This window comes from Hippoglossus hippoglossus, chromosome 8 (genome assembly GCF_009819705.1).
Source record: "Hippoglossus hippoglossus isolate fHipHip1 chromosome 8, fHipHip1.pri, whole genome shotgun sequence".
NCBI classification, from domain to species: Eukaryota; Metazoa; Chordata; class Actinopteri; order Pleuronectiformes; family Pleuronectidae; genus Hippoglossus; species Hippoglossus hippoglossus.
Genome location: NC_047158.1, coordinates 6,457,546 through 6,474,777, shown reverse-complemented (window position 1 = coordinate 6,474,777; position 17,232 = coordinate 6,457,546). Strand labels below are relative to the sequence as shown.

The 17,232-nt window shown below is 44.9% G+C and overlaps 1 protein-coding gene across 1 annotated transcript in view; it reads right to left on the bottom strand.

Annotated features, from left to right (window-relative positions):
- The window catches only part of pde4a (phosphodiesterase 4A, cAMP-specific), a 40,090-nt gene extending 24,824 nt beyond the window's left edge, over window positions 1–15,266 (bottom strand). Inside the window, exon 1 of the mRNA XM_034594403.1 lies at window positions 14,971–15,266. Within this exon, the coding sequence (XP_034450294.1) occupies window positions 14,971–15,266 (296 nt within the window). The remainder of the gene's footprint in view (window positions 1–14,970) is intronic.
- Between the last annotated feature and the right edge of the window lie 1,966 nt (window positions 15,267–17,232).

The following is a 17,232-nucleotide window of genomic DNA, read 5'->3' as shown; positions in this document are numbered from 1 at the left end:
AACTCACGGGAGTCTCTCCTCAGGTGGAGGCCGACTCATCCTGTCGGCGCCGTGTCGGCTCTACAAGTTGCTCGAATTTCAACTCTGTTTGGATGCAGCTTTGTGACGTGGCCTCTCTGCACAGCACAAAGCTGATGTGTGTTCGATTCCAAATGCACAAATACATTGAAGTCGGACATTCAGACGTTTTGTGGTTAGTTTGGATCTGTACAACAGCACATTAAAATGGACTGCATTCACAACGCACTTTTTTGTCTTATAGATCACACACACACATTCATACAGTGCTCCAATAATACACACACACACACACACACGTTACATCAGGGCCGAACTCGGAGCCCATCGATTATCATCTGATGACAAATTAGCCTCTGGAGGCAACAGCCAATATTTTGGGGCTTACATTCATCGTACACTGTTCCTCCAGCTAGTTTCTTTTATCACAAGAGTCAAACATTTTCTCTGCACAAAACACAAACAGCAATCCTTTTTTGCTGGGGTTTTAAGTCCAGATGACATTTTGTCTAATCTCTATAAACAACTATGTGCATATGAATGCAGATAAATGAGAAAGCTGATGGGCGATTGATTTCGGTCAATGTGTTCCGCCTCTTGTGCTCTCCACACAGACTGTTTACCTGTGGGCAACCGAAGCCTGCTCAAATGTGATTGGTCAAACTAGAAACCAGAAGGCTTCCAGCCCTAAAATCTTGTCCCTCGCCTACAGATTCTGTACATTCACATGAAAAATATGTTAATAGGGATCACACATCAGAGGCAATTTGAGGCTCAGTATTATTGCCCGAGGACACGTCTTCCTACACGTCTTCCCTGATGATGTTCTGCCAGGCCTGTACTGCAGCCATCTTGAGATCATGCCTATTTTTTGGGGCCTTTCCGCCGTCAGTCTGCTCCTCAGGACGTGAAACACATGCTCAGTTGCACTAAGGTCAGATGGCTGACTTGGCCATTCAAAAATCATTAACCGTTTAGCCATAAAAAAACTGAATCATGTCTCCGCTGCTGATGTGTCTTAAAATTAAGTGACTGTGGGAAAAGGGCTACAAGTGTTCACCCTAAACACCAACAGAGATCAATACAGCTGAAGGTCACCACTTGAATTCATAGTCACCATCTTGGAGTAAAGCCAAAGGAAAGAGAAGAAACTGTGTTTTCAGAGCGCAGTGCGTTTCTGGCACTGTTGTTGTTGTTGTTGTTGTCTCCTGCAGTTTTACAGTATTTATTAGAAACAGGGGTCAGCAAGGTCAGCACTGCTCCACAGAATGGTTGTATTGTTTTCTCTTTGTCCTTTTTTTTTTTCCGTCCATCAATATTCCTTCCAGAGTGTCTCTCTCATTCTCTGTACTTCTTCTGGCCACATGCAAAATGGTTAGTTACCTCTGCATTATGTCTTTGTCCCTGTCCCTTGGTTTTTTTGCCAAAGCTACAGAATGGACACAAAACTTGGTTGAAGGATGAGCCAAGAAAGTACACATAACTTTTTCCGTGGATCCGGACTAAAGGGTCAGTCTATCTGCTGACTTTCTCCACTTTGCCCTTGATAAAGTCTTTAGATATCCAGGCAGTGACACACACAGAAGACAGACGAAGATGTCAAGAGAGTTTGTGGTAATAAGATCCGACACAGTGTCTGTGTGTTCTCAAGAAAATCAATTCAAATTTGGGGTGGATCTTAACAAACTTTTTTTTTTTTAACTTATCATTGTGTATTTTTGACATTTTGCCCAATCCCCCAGGGAATAATTTGTTGATCTTGATTTAAAATTCTGATATATTTAATTAAGGGGCCGCTGGCCCTTGGCGTTAATTTGTGCTCTATTAAGTGTAATTCTAGTTAAAGCTGAGTTTGGGTACACCCAGTGCCAGCAGACACTCATCTTCCTCCTTCTTCCCCCTCTCCTCTCTTTTCGTCCTTCTTGCACCACAGAGCTCCCTATGCTTTTATATGTAAATCCTCTCTGTCACCCCGGAGGCCCTTTAGTGTGAAAAGGTAAGAGTTCAAAAATCGTGACTCCCCAACACCCAGACTCTTTCTATATAACCAGACTTCCATTTCCCGAATGTCAGGGGCGTAACCGGTTTGTTTAATAAGAATTATTCCTCTCGAGAAGCACCTTGTGGATTTGTGATACAGGAGCGCCGCTGTGTTTCTCCTCCTCTCTGCTGCTGTGGAGTCTGAGGCTTAAACAGATGGATCAGCTGACAGAGAGAGCCATCCTGAGAGATGACAGATGGAGAGACGTGCTCACTCGCTGCTCCGTCTAGTTTGCTGCCACTCGTATCCAGATAAATTAGGAGTTGAGAGGCAAACTCCTCCACGTGAGGAGAAGTAGCAAGAGCAATACAACAATATTGATTTGCTTTTGATTTTTAATGGAGTTGGGGGGGGGGTCAGGATAAAAGTGGTATCCAGCTGACTTCTGCCTAATGAACTAGATTTTGATTGCACTGACCCGCATCCCTAGAAAGTGGAAGAATGCACAATACCAAATTAGTGCACATTGTGGAGCAGAGATGATGAGAAAAAAGATGAACTGAGCGAAGCTGGAAATGTGATCGAGGCGGACTCTGGAAAGTGTAGTGGAATCGCTGGCGTCTGTACTATACCACCAAATCCATAACCCCCCCACACACATGGCACGGTATTTTTAGCGCATCACCCTATCTCCGAGATGGAGCGAGTAACTCCCTCTCTGCAGGCTGGGGCTGCTGGGCCTCTTTTATTTTAATCCAGGCTCTGAAGAGAAGAGAAGTGTGAGTCATCCAGAGCTACCTTTGTGTCACTGTGGCTCTGTTCCTCCTCACCATCTCACTATCTTTCCCTCCATCTTTTTCTCCATCTGTCTTTTCACTCAGTCTGCCTTCGGTTGACATAAAAGTCTATCTATCTGTCTATCTGTCTCTTCATCCATCTATCAGTCTATCCATCTACCCACCTAACTATCTATATCAATCAATCTATCTATCTATCTATCTATCTATCTATCTATCTATCTATCTATCCATCCATCCATCCACCCACCCACCCATCCATCCGTCTATTCGTCTATTCATCTCTCCATCCGTCTATACATCCATCCATCCGTCTATCTGTCTATACATCCATCTATTTATCCATCCATCTATCTATCCATCTCTCTATCCGTCCATCCATCAATCTACCTGTCCATCCGTCCATCTATCTACCTCTCTCGCCATCTTTCCTTATCTATCCATCCATCTATCTATTTAGATGTGTTTTCATGCTCTGAAATCTGCACATCCTTTATGTCATATTTAATCTATTTAATCAAATCTCGAAGTGAAACGCAAACTAATAAGCAGTCTTGGCATCCACTCCGTCATGCATATTCCCTCGCACAAAGATGGTTGGCTGCGTATTACCCCAGAATGATAGATAATTACCACCATAATGTGGTACAAAGAGAAGAAAAATGCTGGGCAGGATGCAGCTGAGTGAGGAAGCATACAGGGCTGATTTAAACACACCGTGAAATGGTCCATTTAGCCTGATGCTCTGAACCGTCCTCTAATCTGGGTTCGTCAGACAACCCCCTTCTTCACATTACACATGCTTACATGATCTATTGTTGTAATAAAAATATAGATCACAACAGTTCTGAATTACCCTGTATTTGATAACACACACTGTGATGCATAATGTGCATTTATTACATTGAGGAATACACAAGAAAAAGAAGAAGAATTTCCGTTTCTCTGCAAAATCAAAGCCTCTGTATTTTATGTTGAGGTAAATTACATCCCTGGAGATAAAATATACCATAAATTTAACAAGGACAATTAGCAAAACTGTACCCCAATTACAGTGCTGTTATAATTGGCCTTAAGCAGGAGAATCATGTTCGTAAGAGAACAATAAGAAAATCTGTGTGATTATCCTAGATAGCAGTTAGATGTCATTAGTGAGAAAAAAAAAAAGCTCAGGATTATCTGTGTGGATTAATTTGTCCTGAAACTGCCTCAGGGCCGTTGCCTTGCAGCGTGGCTGTGAATGCAACATATTTCTCTGATGACTCAATCTGTCTGTAATTTTTTTTTAATTCTTATGTCATTCGCTGCCCTGACGTCCTTCGAATTCTTTCTTTTTGATAAGCAGAAGCCCTGTAATTTCAGACATGGACAAAAATAATGTTCCCCTGAATTCAAATGCGGCCTTTTCATTTCCACTTCCTCACGTCACGTCACGTCACGTCACACCAGCAGCTTGAACCGCTCAGCATCTGTCTGACTTCATTTCATGTCACATCGGCGAGGACAGACCTGACCACTTGTCCTGTCCACTCACCTGAATGCTCTGTTATGTAAATGTTGGGCGAACACAGGGAAGAGGACTGCTGCCCTGATGTTGCCAAAGTAATATGTCAACAAAACCATAAATGATGGATGTGATTGAATGCAAAAGAAGCCCAGCTCCTGTTGTCTCTCCTTTTCTTTGACCACTAATGAATGTCTTCTTTTGACAAGTGTTAGATGTACGGCTAAGATGTTGATCGTGTTAGAATTCCCTGCTAATGGGATCAGAAGCAGGAGATGAATAACTCTATATTTATCAGCTGAGAATCCTGTGAACCTGGGGAGCCAAGTGCTCCCTGACTGATGGCAAAATGATGGAGGGAGAAGCTGTGATTGAATAATGAGGCCTCGGCGTCGTGGTAGGAGAGGCGGCGAGAGTCTAGCAGACCGTTCCAAACCGTCAGAGTCGGGCTGTGAGAATCAGCAGTATGTCCAAACAGAATGGATGTCTCCCACTCTGCCTGTCCCCAGACATAAAGGCATTCGCACAAGCACATGCTCGCACACAGACGCTCAGCCACAGCGGCCCTGCCAGTTGGGCTCTCTGTCTGCCGCGCACACACAGGCTGCGTGCACTGTGGTCGACTCTCACTTTTCCACTGGCAGCAACAGTGCGGAAACTACTGGAAAGTCGGGAAGCAAAGTTCAGGACTATTTTGAGCCAGTGGACAGAACTTCCTGATGGCGCAATTTCATGGTGACAAACGCTTCACCGTCGTGATAAGCACATCTTTATGAGATGCCCTGCGGGGTGCAGAATGAGGACATTACACACAAACTCACACAAGTCCTTCACATATACACACACAGACACACACACACACTTACATGCATGCAAACGCACACTGACATTCTGATGCACAACCAAATGTTCCTGCAAGGGCTCTAATGTAGCATGCAGAAGCAGCCACACTCAATATCTGCCTTATACATATTGAAACACAGAATGGAAACTGAAATAAAGCTCAATAAAACACTGGGAGCTGAGGCTGGTTTGGTTTAATCTCATTACACTGAGAGCCCGAGGCTTCTCTCCCCCCCTATTTATAGCACCCTAAGAGAGAGGGGGGGGAGGCCTTCATGTACACAACATCTCTGGCCTGTGCAACCAAGGCTGTGAGCGACAAGGGCCTCGGCCAATCAGAGGGAGGTCTTGCGTCAAATTTGGTGCGACAAAATACACAATTGCCAGAGATCTGTGATGACAGCCGCCCTCGGTCCATATTCTCCAGACACATGCGCGCTTTCTCCTTTGCCACGTTTACCTTCTGTTATTCTCCGCTCAACCTTATCTTCACACCTTCTCCCTGGCGTCGACCTCCCTCATTCCACCTGTTTCATGCAAAGGAATGTTACGGGGGTTGTCGCATATTAAAGCAGGGTATGTGTTCGCGGCCTGGAACACCCACTTCCTCTTTTTTCCTTCTTCCTCTTCTGCTGCTGCCATGAAACAGGGAAGTTTCACTGGTATCTTCTTGCATTTAAACTGAGCTCGAGGGTGGAAATTCTTCAATTGATCAAGCAGATTTTCCCCCACTTTCCAGTCTGTGGCTATGCAGACTCTGCTGATGCAAACATACACAAGGATTAGGTGTCCTTGCTCAGGGACACTTTGAAACTTTTGCTGGGCATTGACGGAACTGTGGATTGCACCAGAAACCTTTCAAGTTCTTCCTGGAAAAAACTGCCGGCAACAACATTGAGGAGCTCAGAGGAGAAAAGCTGCGTGGCGCGAGAGAGGACTCAATTCTGATCTTCTTGAAGGAAACCTCTCACGACAAACCCCCCCCCCCCCCATCCACACAAGTGATCACACAATAACCCCCCTTTGATACACACATGCACAACAACGAGAGAAAAAGAGCAAACCTATGCCTCACTGTAGTTAATTACTTTGCCTGTGTTGGGGTGAAATACATCTCCCAGCCTGCATCAGCACCATTAGAAAACCCATCCACAAAGAGTTTAATGGAGGTCGTTACTGAAAGGCTCACTGCTGTTGGCCCACACACACACACACACACGTTTAAAGATACCTCCCTAAATCCTCAGGCCATGTTTTTTCCCCCTCTCTGCCCTCCAACAGCCTCAATGCTGAGTGTTAATGTGCGAGCGAGTGCATGACCTACAAGAAACAGGCTCACTGCTCTGACAAGATAGGTTATGCTCACACATTGATCTAGCAGAGGTCAGGAGCTGGAGCAGAGGCCACGAGCGGAAGCCGAGGTGTGCATCCGCCTGTGCACCTCCCCGTCAGTCGCCTATTCATCATAAGCTGCTTCATTCACGAGCACAAACCTTGCTGCAGCTGCACAGTTTGCATGTGCTATTTACTTTATGTATAAATATTTATGTTCCTCACTCAAACCTGCTGCATCTGTTTTATTTCGGTGGGTCACTGAATCGCTATGTTTCACTGGAAGGACAATATTTACAAAGAATATTGAAATGAACTGATTTAAATGTTTCTAAGGTGAAAACAAGCATGCTTTTGTTAATTTTTGAGAACTGTAATATGTATTCATTCGAGAAGTGGACTTTAGCACAGTTTTAAGGTATTACTGTAAGATTCAAAAGGCAAAAGCTAGTTTTTTCATTGACTGATTAATTATGAGATTTTCTTAGGCTACTTTGCTCCCATAAGAGGTCGTCTTTCTAACTAGTCGCAATAAAATACCCAAAATGCACATTAAGTGTATATTTTATTGTCTGTCTAGTTCCGATCACAATTTCTTTTCAGGCTGTTTTCTCATACACCCAGTCAGTTTTTCTTTTTTTACTTCAGCAGTACTTGTACACCAAGCATTCCGGTTTCATTTGTATTCTAAAGGTTTGTAGAGGGTTTGTTCATACCCTGATTTATGTGAATTTATTTCTAAAAACATGTCAGTTTTATGGCTGCTGAGTGTTTTTTCAGATTTATGGAGTCATAAAAAAAGAGCCAAATTCTCCTCCATAAAATCATTATGACTGTAATATGCAAAAAGAACGTCTATTCAATGTTCTGATTTCTGATCTGGACATTTAAGCAAATTTGGTGGGTATTTAATTAGATAATGCCTCATTTTCATATTCAAACATTGGATTGAACAGTGATATTGTTAAAAATGTTGCCTATATTTACCTGTAGGGTCTTGCCTTTAGACAGTATTTCTACTCAACTGCATTTCAGAGGGAAATAATGGAGAAAAACAAAACACAAAATCATTTCATAAAATATAACACATGTCACATGTGTATATAACCCTCAACTCTTGTTGAGGGTTAAGGGCAGAGGATGTCACACCTTGTTAAAGCCCTATGAGACAAACTGTGATTTGTGAATATGGGCTATACAAATCAAATTTGATTGATTGATTGATTACAGATTAAATTACTTAAAAATGTATAAAATTTGCTCATCAATTTCATCAGTAAGAATATATATCACTCACAGGAGCCATATTTCCACATTAAGATACTTAAAGTTCATTTTATTGACAATACCAGGACTTTTATTAAAATTTTACTGCTGCTATTGTAGTAAAAGTTTGGAAGAATTCCTCTGCCGCCAAATGAACGATAATTAATGTTTGCTGGCTGATTTGGTTTTCCTGCTTTCCAAATGAACACACTAAGAAAGATTTAGAGGCACATTTGGCTATAGCCCTCGTTCTGTTATTGTTTTGATAGCGACTGAACATTATTTGCTGTTGTTTGCAGCCGTTGAGCTGAGTCAGAACACGAGCACGGGCAAAAACCATTTGCTGCCATATTGCTGTCCCAGGCATACTATGCTCGATATCTGCCAACACTGTCTTTTCACAAAAATGATGGATTGTATTGACCAGAATCAAAATGGAGGACTGAACAAAGCCTGGGCCATCCTGCATCTGCTGGGATGGGGCCACAGTAGGATAAACAAGTGTTTGACGAGGTAAGTGGGTATTCAAGCCATCTGTCCCTCTTCATTAAACAGGACTGACACTCTATCACCATCATCCACTGAAGCTGACACTCTGCCAGCAAATTTGGGCGAGAACACTGTCCCGGGGCGGGAGGTCTGGAAGTGGTACCTCAGATGAGACGTTGGCATCAGCAATCAGCTGAGCGAGCAGGCGCTCTTCATCTGTGTCGGTCCGTGCCAAGTGCGGTCTCCAGGTGCACTCCCTCATCCTCTTCAGTTCTGATTTGTTGTGAGTTCCTGATTTGAACCAGACTCTCTGTGCGCTCCCCTGACGCACCTTGCATTAGTCTGACACGCCGCTCTGCTCGACAGGTGTATGCCATTTGTTCTTTCTGCTCCACTGTGTGTGTGTGGGTCTGTGTGTGTAGGGGGGTCTGTGTGTGTGTGTGTGCTGCACTGACACGCAGCTGAGGGTCTGTCAGCCTCAGTCACTTCAGACTGATGTGCACAGCACAGCAGCCTAAAGCACATTCCAGCAGGGTCGTCCCCTCGGTGGCGTCACTATGAGCCACTGCATCAGAGACTGCCGGCTGTTTCTGAATTGTGGTGGTCTGTCTCACCTACTGGGAGGAAACACAATATCCTCATTCACATATTTGTCTTGTGAGGAAATCTGAGACAGAGCGAGCATCGTAGAAGCGTTTTTTCTCTCTCTTGAAGTGAGAAACTCTCATTTTGAAATTGAATACTCTGCACATTTTGAGATCTCAGCACTGAAGACATGGTTTGAAGTGGTTGACTTGATTACGCTAAAAAGGTATTTTCCCTTTGCTTCCTCTTAGAGCCTATGGGCTTAAAGAATAAATTACTATTTCTGCTACTAAGAAGCTTTATTTTTTGTGTCAGATGAAAAATAAATCCAAGGAAGGGTTCGCTCTGAATTCACACGGGGTGGTTTTGAGTGCATATTTTCATCTCACAGCGTAATTATTAACTGTTTTAGCTTCAAATAGACTGCTCTTTGATGTGCACGTCAGTTTGAATTCACTCTTTAAGAGGAGATGATTTTTTTTTTTGTCATATGATGAAGGTGTCTTTGTCTGAGAAATGGCTCAAACATTTATACATCAGTATTGAAATACCTTGAAGGAGGAGGCTATATGAAGCTTCCATTTAGAATTTACACTCTGAACAGTGATGGGCAGTTTACTCCACACTGGGCCTATGGAGGTTTTGAGATTCAGATCTGGCTTTGAGGTTGGGGGGGGGGGGGGGGGGGGGGGGACTCTGCAAGCAGCTGATGATATTGGTGGACAAGAGAGGGAGAGCAGGATGAAATGATAAATTCACAACAGAGATGCTGTGTGCCTAATGCCGATGTAGCCATGAACAAGGCTATCAGAGAGAATCTGGCAAGCTACGGGGAACTGGCGAAGACACAATGGAGCGACACAACTGAGAGCAGAAACAGAGATGAAATCGATACTCCCCCATTTACAGCGGGGTGAGATGAAGCACAGGGAGGATAGAGGATCAAAATGAGAGCAATGCAGTGATCAGAGTCTATTTTATTTGAACAAAAGAGTGATCCAAACAATATTTTTTGATAGGAAGTAGCCAGCATGAAGCTTATCATAATCAAAATGGACATCTTGAGAGTGGGTAACCGCAGGAAACTATAATGGCACTCAGTAGAGCACATACCTCCGCCAAGGCCCAACAGTCCCCTCAGCGGCGGATCTAGGATTTTAAATCAGGGGCTATAAAGGGGCCACAATTTACACAGAGGGGCCAGTACCCATCCACAATACTGAATCAGTAAGATGCACATTGAATCAGTCCTTGTTACCTACTGTTAGCTCTACAGCTTTAAGTAAAGCCCAACACCACTGAATCTAGAAATTTGTTCCTTGTTCAAACCTTGTGTTCATTAACAAAGCTAAGAAAATAAAAATATAAAAAATATTTGTTTTAAATTGTCATTATTTATTATTAGTATTGTTACTAAGTGACTAGTTTGTTTAAAACAATTAATCAGATTTCAGATGGGGCCAGTGCCACTCACACTGTTTTTCTTTCATCAACATCCATAAATTATTACCTGGGAAAACTGTGAAAATCTTAAAATATCGATCTCACAATGCTTCAGAAAGTCATAGAGAATTTTCTAGATCCACCCCCTGATCAAGATCTTTACCGAAATGTATTGGGGTCTACCCTGCCCCATGCTGCTTCCTTCCACCGAGGGTTGGGGTATTCCATCCAGTAGTTTTTGTGTAATCTTGATATTTGAAAAAAAAATAATGACTAGCATATCACCACTCTAAGGACTCAGTGTAAGAATTAATTAAAATGCAAAGATGTCAGGGTCGACTCGCGTTGGAAACTGACTGTGAGAGACGTGGTTGCCAGTGGCCTGAGTTTCTGAGGAGCCTGCACTCTCTGAGACAAAGTGATGAGCGGAGAGCGGACACAAAGAAGGGCCTTGGATGAGCGCTGTCTACCTTCCCTCTGAGCGAGCAACCTGTTCGGTGTCATCGCTAACAGATCTCCAAGGATGGGTGTCTCTGGGATCTGCCTGAGCCAACCGAAAAAGTGAGCGCCGTGCCAGTACACGGACTGCCTCCAGACACTAATTAGCGCCGAGAGGAGCGGGGAAAGCACAGTGTATTCACAGAGGAGCGCAATCTGTAGCTTAAACAGATGGTTCCACAGCACAAACGAGATAAGAGGCCTATTACTTAACGCTATTAAAACACGTTTGTCGGGACGATTCCTAAATACTCTCCGCATGAGACTTTGTTTGTTTCCGGAGTGTGGGGATGTAAATGTATGATCGACAAACAAAATACTGCTGTTGTGCTAATTAACTGGAGCTGTACCTCATTATGAACTAAATTATCGTGGCAACCGGCCAGTCAGGCAGGAGAAGGAGCAGCTCCGGTGACAAATCAAACGCTGGATTCTAGCTTGAAGAGGAGGGGGGAGAAAAAGTGTAAAGAATGGGTGAGGTGGTGGGTGAGGGAGGGAGGTCGCTTGGGTAAGAAATTGTTGCAGAGGACTGAACAGGAAACCGACTCTGAATGTGTGGGCTTCAAGTCGGCGGACTCCAGTTCAAAGGCAGAGCTAGATTAACATTCACTTTTCTCACTTTAAGAACACACAAGCCGTAATGCACGTCCAGCCGCATCTGCCGCACACCGGCAACTTACACAGTCGAGACCATCAAGTGGCTCCTTTTTTGGGTAAATTAAATCTATTCCACAAATGCACAAAACAAGTAACCATGGCAACAGAATCGCAGGAAGAGCTGTTCAGTGTCACTCATTCATTTTCGTGCTGGAACTTCCCAGACCGTTATTGGCCTTGGGACCTGATGACTGATTCGCTCGTAGTAGCATGACCAAAAGACGGTCGCGAAAAAAGGCAGCGGGGGTGGGAAGAGGAGGCAGACTGACACTGTTAGGAGAAGGGGGGGGTGTTCATAAGGCGGAGACAAAAATAGACAAGTGAGCTCAGTTGCAGACAGTGATTCTCCAAACAATTACCCAAAACACAATTAACACCCAGAATCCCCTCTTGTACGCCATCCATCCCGAGATCTGGGACTGTGGGGAGGGGCTCCATTTTCAGAGGCAACCTGTATCGATTACAGTAACACACACAATCGGCTTTTTCCTCTCAACCTTGTCCGAAACCATTTCAGCAGCAGCTCTCAGGCTGATCGATCGTCCAAAACCTCCAGATGAGGTGTGGACCAACTCCTCAGTGATTGAATGGCCTTCGAGACACTGAGGTCATTCGCCAGGTCATTCAGTTTCCAACCAATCAAATGCCAATTACTTTCTCCAGGTCTCCGATAAAAAAGTCAATTCACGTTACTTAGTTATAAAAACAAAGATGTTTTACCAGCCTAAAATGTTGAAAAAAAGTATTATATCAATGCATTAATAAAACAGCATATCAGAATATTGAGCCTCATTTTTTTACTCAAAACAAATATTTATTGAGTAATTTAATCCCCAATCTCTAACGGACCCTTTACTGGTTTTCCAGTGTAGACAGTGGCTATCGGCTCCGAGACTCCATCTTGTTCGCGGTAGACTGTAAATCAAACAAGTCATGTTTCTCCACACAAAACACAAACAGTGATACTTTTTGTAGGTGGTTCAGGTCCAGACAATTTTTGGGATAATATCTATTAACAGCTTTCTGTATATCAATGCAGATGAATCTAAAAGTCGACAGTCGATGCATGTCAGTCACTGTGTTCCACCTCTTTTACGCTCTACATGAACGTGATTGGTCAAACTAGAAACGGTGGCCCCCAAAATCAGACTCTGCATATTCACATGCACAACCTGTTTACTTGATCCCAAGAATATTGTCAATATTTAAGGGTTTAGAGAAAATACATTCCCAGTGAGTGCATGTACATAAAAGCATTTATAGCAGCAGTGAGAGGAGACGTCATTGGAGCTGCTTATCACGGGCTGGACTCGATGTGAGTTAGCCCTGAGCTAGAGACACAGAGCTGCTGGATCCACATAGATGTTCACGAAGCCGGATAAATCCAGCGAGGGGTTGAGGCCTCCAGCTCCACCCATTCCGAACGAATTCCACTTTTCGGACATTAGCAGACAGGCAGATTACACAATTGCTCCGATATGTAAAAAGGACGAAAGTAATAACAACACAACGGAAATCCTCCTGGCCCTCCCACTGCCATGAGAACAGATGAAACGAGGCCTATATTGCAATCCATACAGGCTCCGGGTCAGACACTAACCTGTGCACAGCCCACTCATAAACACCTCCACACACACACACACACACCCGCACACCGTGCTTTTCACCACAACTCATGACACAACATTCATCTACCGGCCTCCATTCCTCCACGCACCCTCCTTCCTGTTCAGTGTGTGGCACAAACACCCACAGATCGCACACATCACCTCAGCAATGTGCTAAGGCTCAAACACACACACACACACACACACACACACACACACACACACACACACAGACACACTGCACACATGAACGCACACACAGAGTTCGAGCCAGCCTGGTGTGCTCTCAGAACTGAGCTTGTCAGAATCAAATTATCTCTCTCTCCCCCTCTCTTTCTCCCTCTCTGCCCTCTCATGGTTTTGCCGCCCACAGAAGGAGAAGGCCAGGCAGAGTCAGTCCCAATGCACTAAAGATTCGGGCTGTCTCAGTTTGTGTGTGTGTGTGTGTGTGTGTCCCGGGGACTAAAATACAACTCAGCCCTTCCTCCAGTCAGCTGGAGTTGGCCCTTCTCCCAGGGGCCTGCCAGGAAGGCCGTCTGTGGCATTGAAAAAAAAAAAAGAAGAACTATCGACAACAAATAACAACAGTAGAGAAAACAAACAGGACTCAGACAATCCTCACAAGACCCACCACACTCTCATTGATGCGTTATTAGTGGAATAATCCTGTTTCACGTGTGCTCTTGTGGTAGGAGGAAATTTGGGCTTCTTAGAGAGAAGACTCGGAAGAAGTCCAACATGAAAAATAACTCTTCCAGTCGCAGGAACATCTGGGGATTTCAGGCCACCCAGAGGACAGAGTGAAAGAGGGAGCAGTGGGGGAACGTTAGCTTTCTCTCCAGAAACGGGGATACCCCCTTTGTTATGAAGTCACATAACCAACCAACCGAAATCCATCCCATGTTGTACAGGTTTGACTTATTTTCGATAAAATAGAAAAGAAGCTTGTTGATAAGAATAACAAAAATATCCAGGTGCTGCATTCAGTGTCTTGTTAAGAGGATAAGAGCAGTAAGAACAAAGTAATCATATCAAAATGTTACCGTTCCATGACTCACTTAATGAAATGTCTTTAATCTAATCTGTTTGATTAACATGCTCGGTGTAATTTAATTTAAATGCTGGTCGAGTTGATATAGCTGGTGGGGCTTAGGTATCGTGTAATTCTACCTTGTTTGTCTCCAGTATCTGTCAACGTCCTCACAGTGCAGTGATTTTATCTCTTTTCTTTTTACTGTCAAGGCCTATCTGATCTGAGAGCAGCCAATTAGAGGCTGAGAGCATCTGTATGACAGGGGCCTGCCACACAAGTCCAGGAAACCCTTCATAACTTTGTCACATCTCATTTACGGCACACAGTCCAACTCAAGCTCCACTTCATTCCCCACACCTGGGGGGGTCAGAGGTCAGCATCAGCTACTCTTGGAGTTGTTTGCTTTGAAAGGACTCGTCGTTAAGATTCAACCCAGTAGCTTTAACAGGGGGCCCAAGACCCCCCTGTGCAAACAACCTGATAATGGCCTGGGCTGGAGTGCGCACGGTGGCAGTATCTCAGTTGCGCACGCATGAATGCACCCACTAGACCTTTGGTGCCATTAAAGCCACGGCGCCTCGTGTCTCTTATCAACCCAACATGTAACATGTGCCCCCTCCCAAAACTGTTACTGCTGTTTACAGATGCGGCTCCTGCGTCTCGAGTGGGCGGTCTGGTTTGCGCTCCGTGCCCATCTGACACAGTCTCTCCAAAGACGCATAACGCATCAGCGCCGAAAACCCACGCGTCCCGCCTCCCGGTAGAAAGCGCTTCATATCAGTTAACCCTTAAGGCACACTGCGTTATCACGCGCCCATTAAAATGCACCCCCTCCCCCCGGTTTACGCATATGCCTTGTGGGCTGTCATGAGCTATTATTGGGATGTTTGGAAAGCACACACTCCGCTCTCGCCTACCGTTTGTTCCCGACGCAATTTCCGATGGATGTGTTTGTGGTCCCGTGGAAAGAGGATGGCCAGGACATCCGAGACTTTTTCAGCCCCGGTCGGTCGCTCGTATCCACGGCGTCGGAGCGCTCCATGTGCCGGTGGTGGTGCCGGTCGGTGTCGGAGTAACCCCGGTGCTTGATTTTGATCGGGGTGCGGGGCTGTCTCCAGAGATGCTGCGGAGGCTTCAGAGTCGCCTGTCCTTCCCGGGGAACCGGGAGCGACAGGGACAGGCTCTTCTTCGAGCATGGTGGTGGTTCCATCATAGTGCAAAACACACGCAAAAAAAATCCAAGATCAATACCCTCTTAACTTATTGATTAGATAATATGGCTGTATTCGCTTATTAAAAGCACAAAACGTCTCATGTCCCTCTCTGCCACTTGATCTCTGAGAGAGGACGGATCAAAGTGACCAAGTCCAGCACAGCCCAGATGTGAATCTTGTTTTGTGAAGAACATCAAAAACTGTCACAGTGGTTTTTCATGACGGCTCGTCCAGAAACCATTCATCTCATTGTTTCCTGCGCTGATCCGCTTTATTTCAGCCCAGAATCCCAGAAGCTCTGCCGTGATCCTCACCAGTCCTGCGGGCTCCTGGTGATGAGACGCCGGTCCTGCTGCTTCTCCTGAAGTTTGACGCTTCGTCGCCCATGGCGCACAACGCGGATGACTGTATTTATCTCATAGGGTTTATTGCTTTTTATCAGCCACTTATTGCAGAGACGCACAGATCCCCGGCGCTGGCGTTTCTCCCCCTCTCTCGCTCTCTCTCTCGCTCTCTCTCTCTCTCTCTGGTATTTATATTATTATTATTGCTGCCCGTTTGTCCCTCAGCTGAGCTCAAATCTACAAATCTACAAGCAATTTCCATAAAAAGTACTCAATCTGTCACGGTTCATGTGGAGCCACACGGCGCCTCCGTGCGCGCACACCCCGCTGAAGTCTCCAGTAATTCCTCCATGGAGATGTTGGCTCCAGCGAATCCAAAAAGATGTTAAACTGGACTCAAGGTGCGTCCTCCACACAGAGACTCATCCTTCCTTCAGTAAAAGAGAAGAATGGTTGGATTGTGTCCAAAAAATACGCACTCGATCCTTTGTCCTTTGCGATCCAGGTTTTGGATTTTGTCAGAATGCATCATAAAAAGACACAAACTGATAATTGCGGAGATCCTGATCAGTGTGGGCCATCATCTCTCCATCCTCCCCATCCTCATATTTGCAGGAGTTCGACGACAAACATTGGCTTCACCACCACCTCTCCCTCACTCCCTCCCTCTCTCTCTCCCTCTCCCTCCCTCTCTCTCTCTCTCCCTCCCTCTCTCTCCCTCCCTCTCTCCCACTCCCTCTCTAAGTCCAGTCTATCTATATGGTGGTTGGGTGGTGGTCCTCCCCAGTAATTTGTCAGCGCACTGGAGCCTTTAGAGATGTGCGTGCGTGCTGTGCGTTCACTGCGCATTTCACTCTTTGACAGAACACAAATACAATACATTTCTTAAATGGTGCCAGCTGCAGGCCGGAAGCACGACACACGCATGACACATAAAACGCCACCATTAATCATTTTTACCTTTTCGTGATTGAAAATTGCCACTTTTACCCTAAGTAAGCCTGCAGAGGTTCATTTTCATATGTGATCCCCCCTTGGAGTGACAACCCCCTCCAAACCAACGTGTCCCTGCACCCATGCGGTCATTTCTTCTTTTTTTTAATATGAGGAACAAAAGTTGAATCCATCCTGTTGCTCTGGGAGCTGCAGGAGGAATCACATAGTTGGGTTAAAGGTCTTTTTCCCCACCAGGGCCATCACTGCTAATGCTACTTTCTACACTTCAGATGAAATAATGTCACTATAGGGAAAATCATGACAAGGTGCTGTGACCTCTGTCAATCTGAGCGCCGGTTAAACGTCAGTCAAGCGGCTCATTTTAAATAATGTAAAATCAGATTTCACTTTTGATCTGCTGGTGCACTGCAAAAATGAAAAGGTTAGGACTACTCAACATTTCAAGACAGCTTACTGCACTATCCATCCATCCATCATACTTATCCTTAGGGTCATGGGGGGGAGCTGGAGCCAAGCCACAGGTTCAGGTACACCCTGAACAGGTCGCCAGTCCATCACAGGGATGAGAATATACAGAGATAAACTATAATCTCACACTCACCTAATTTAGAGTCTCCGATTAACCTAACCCCATCTGCACGACTTTGGACTAAAGGAAGAACTC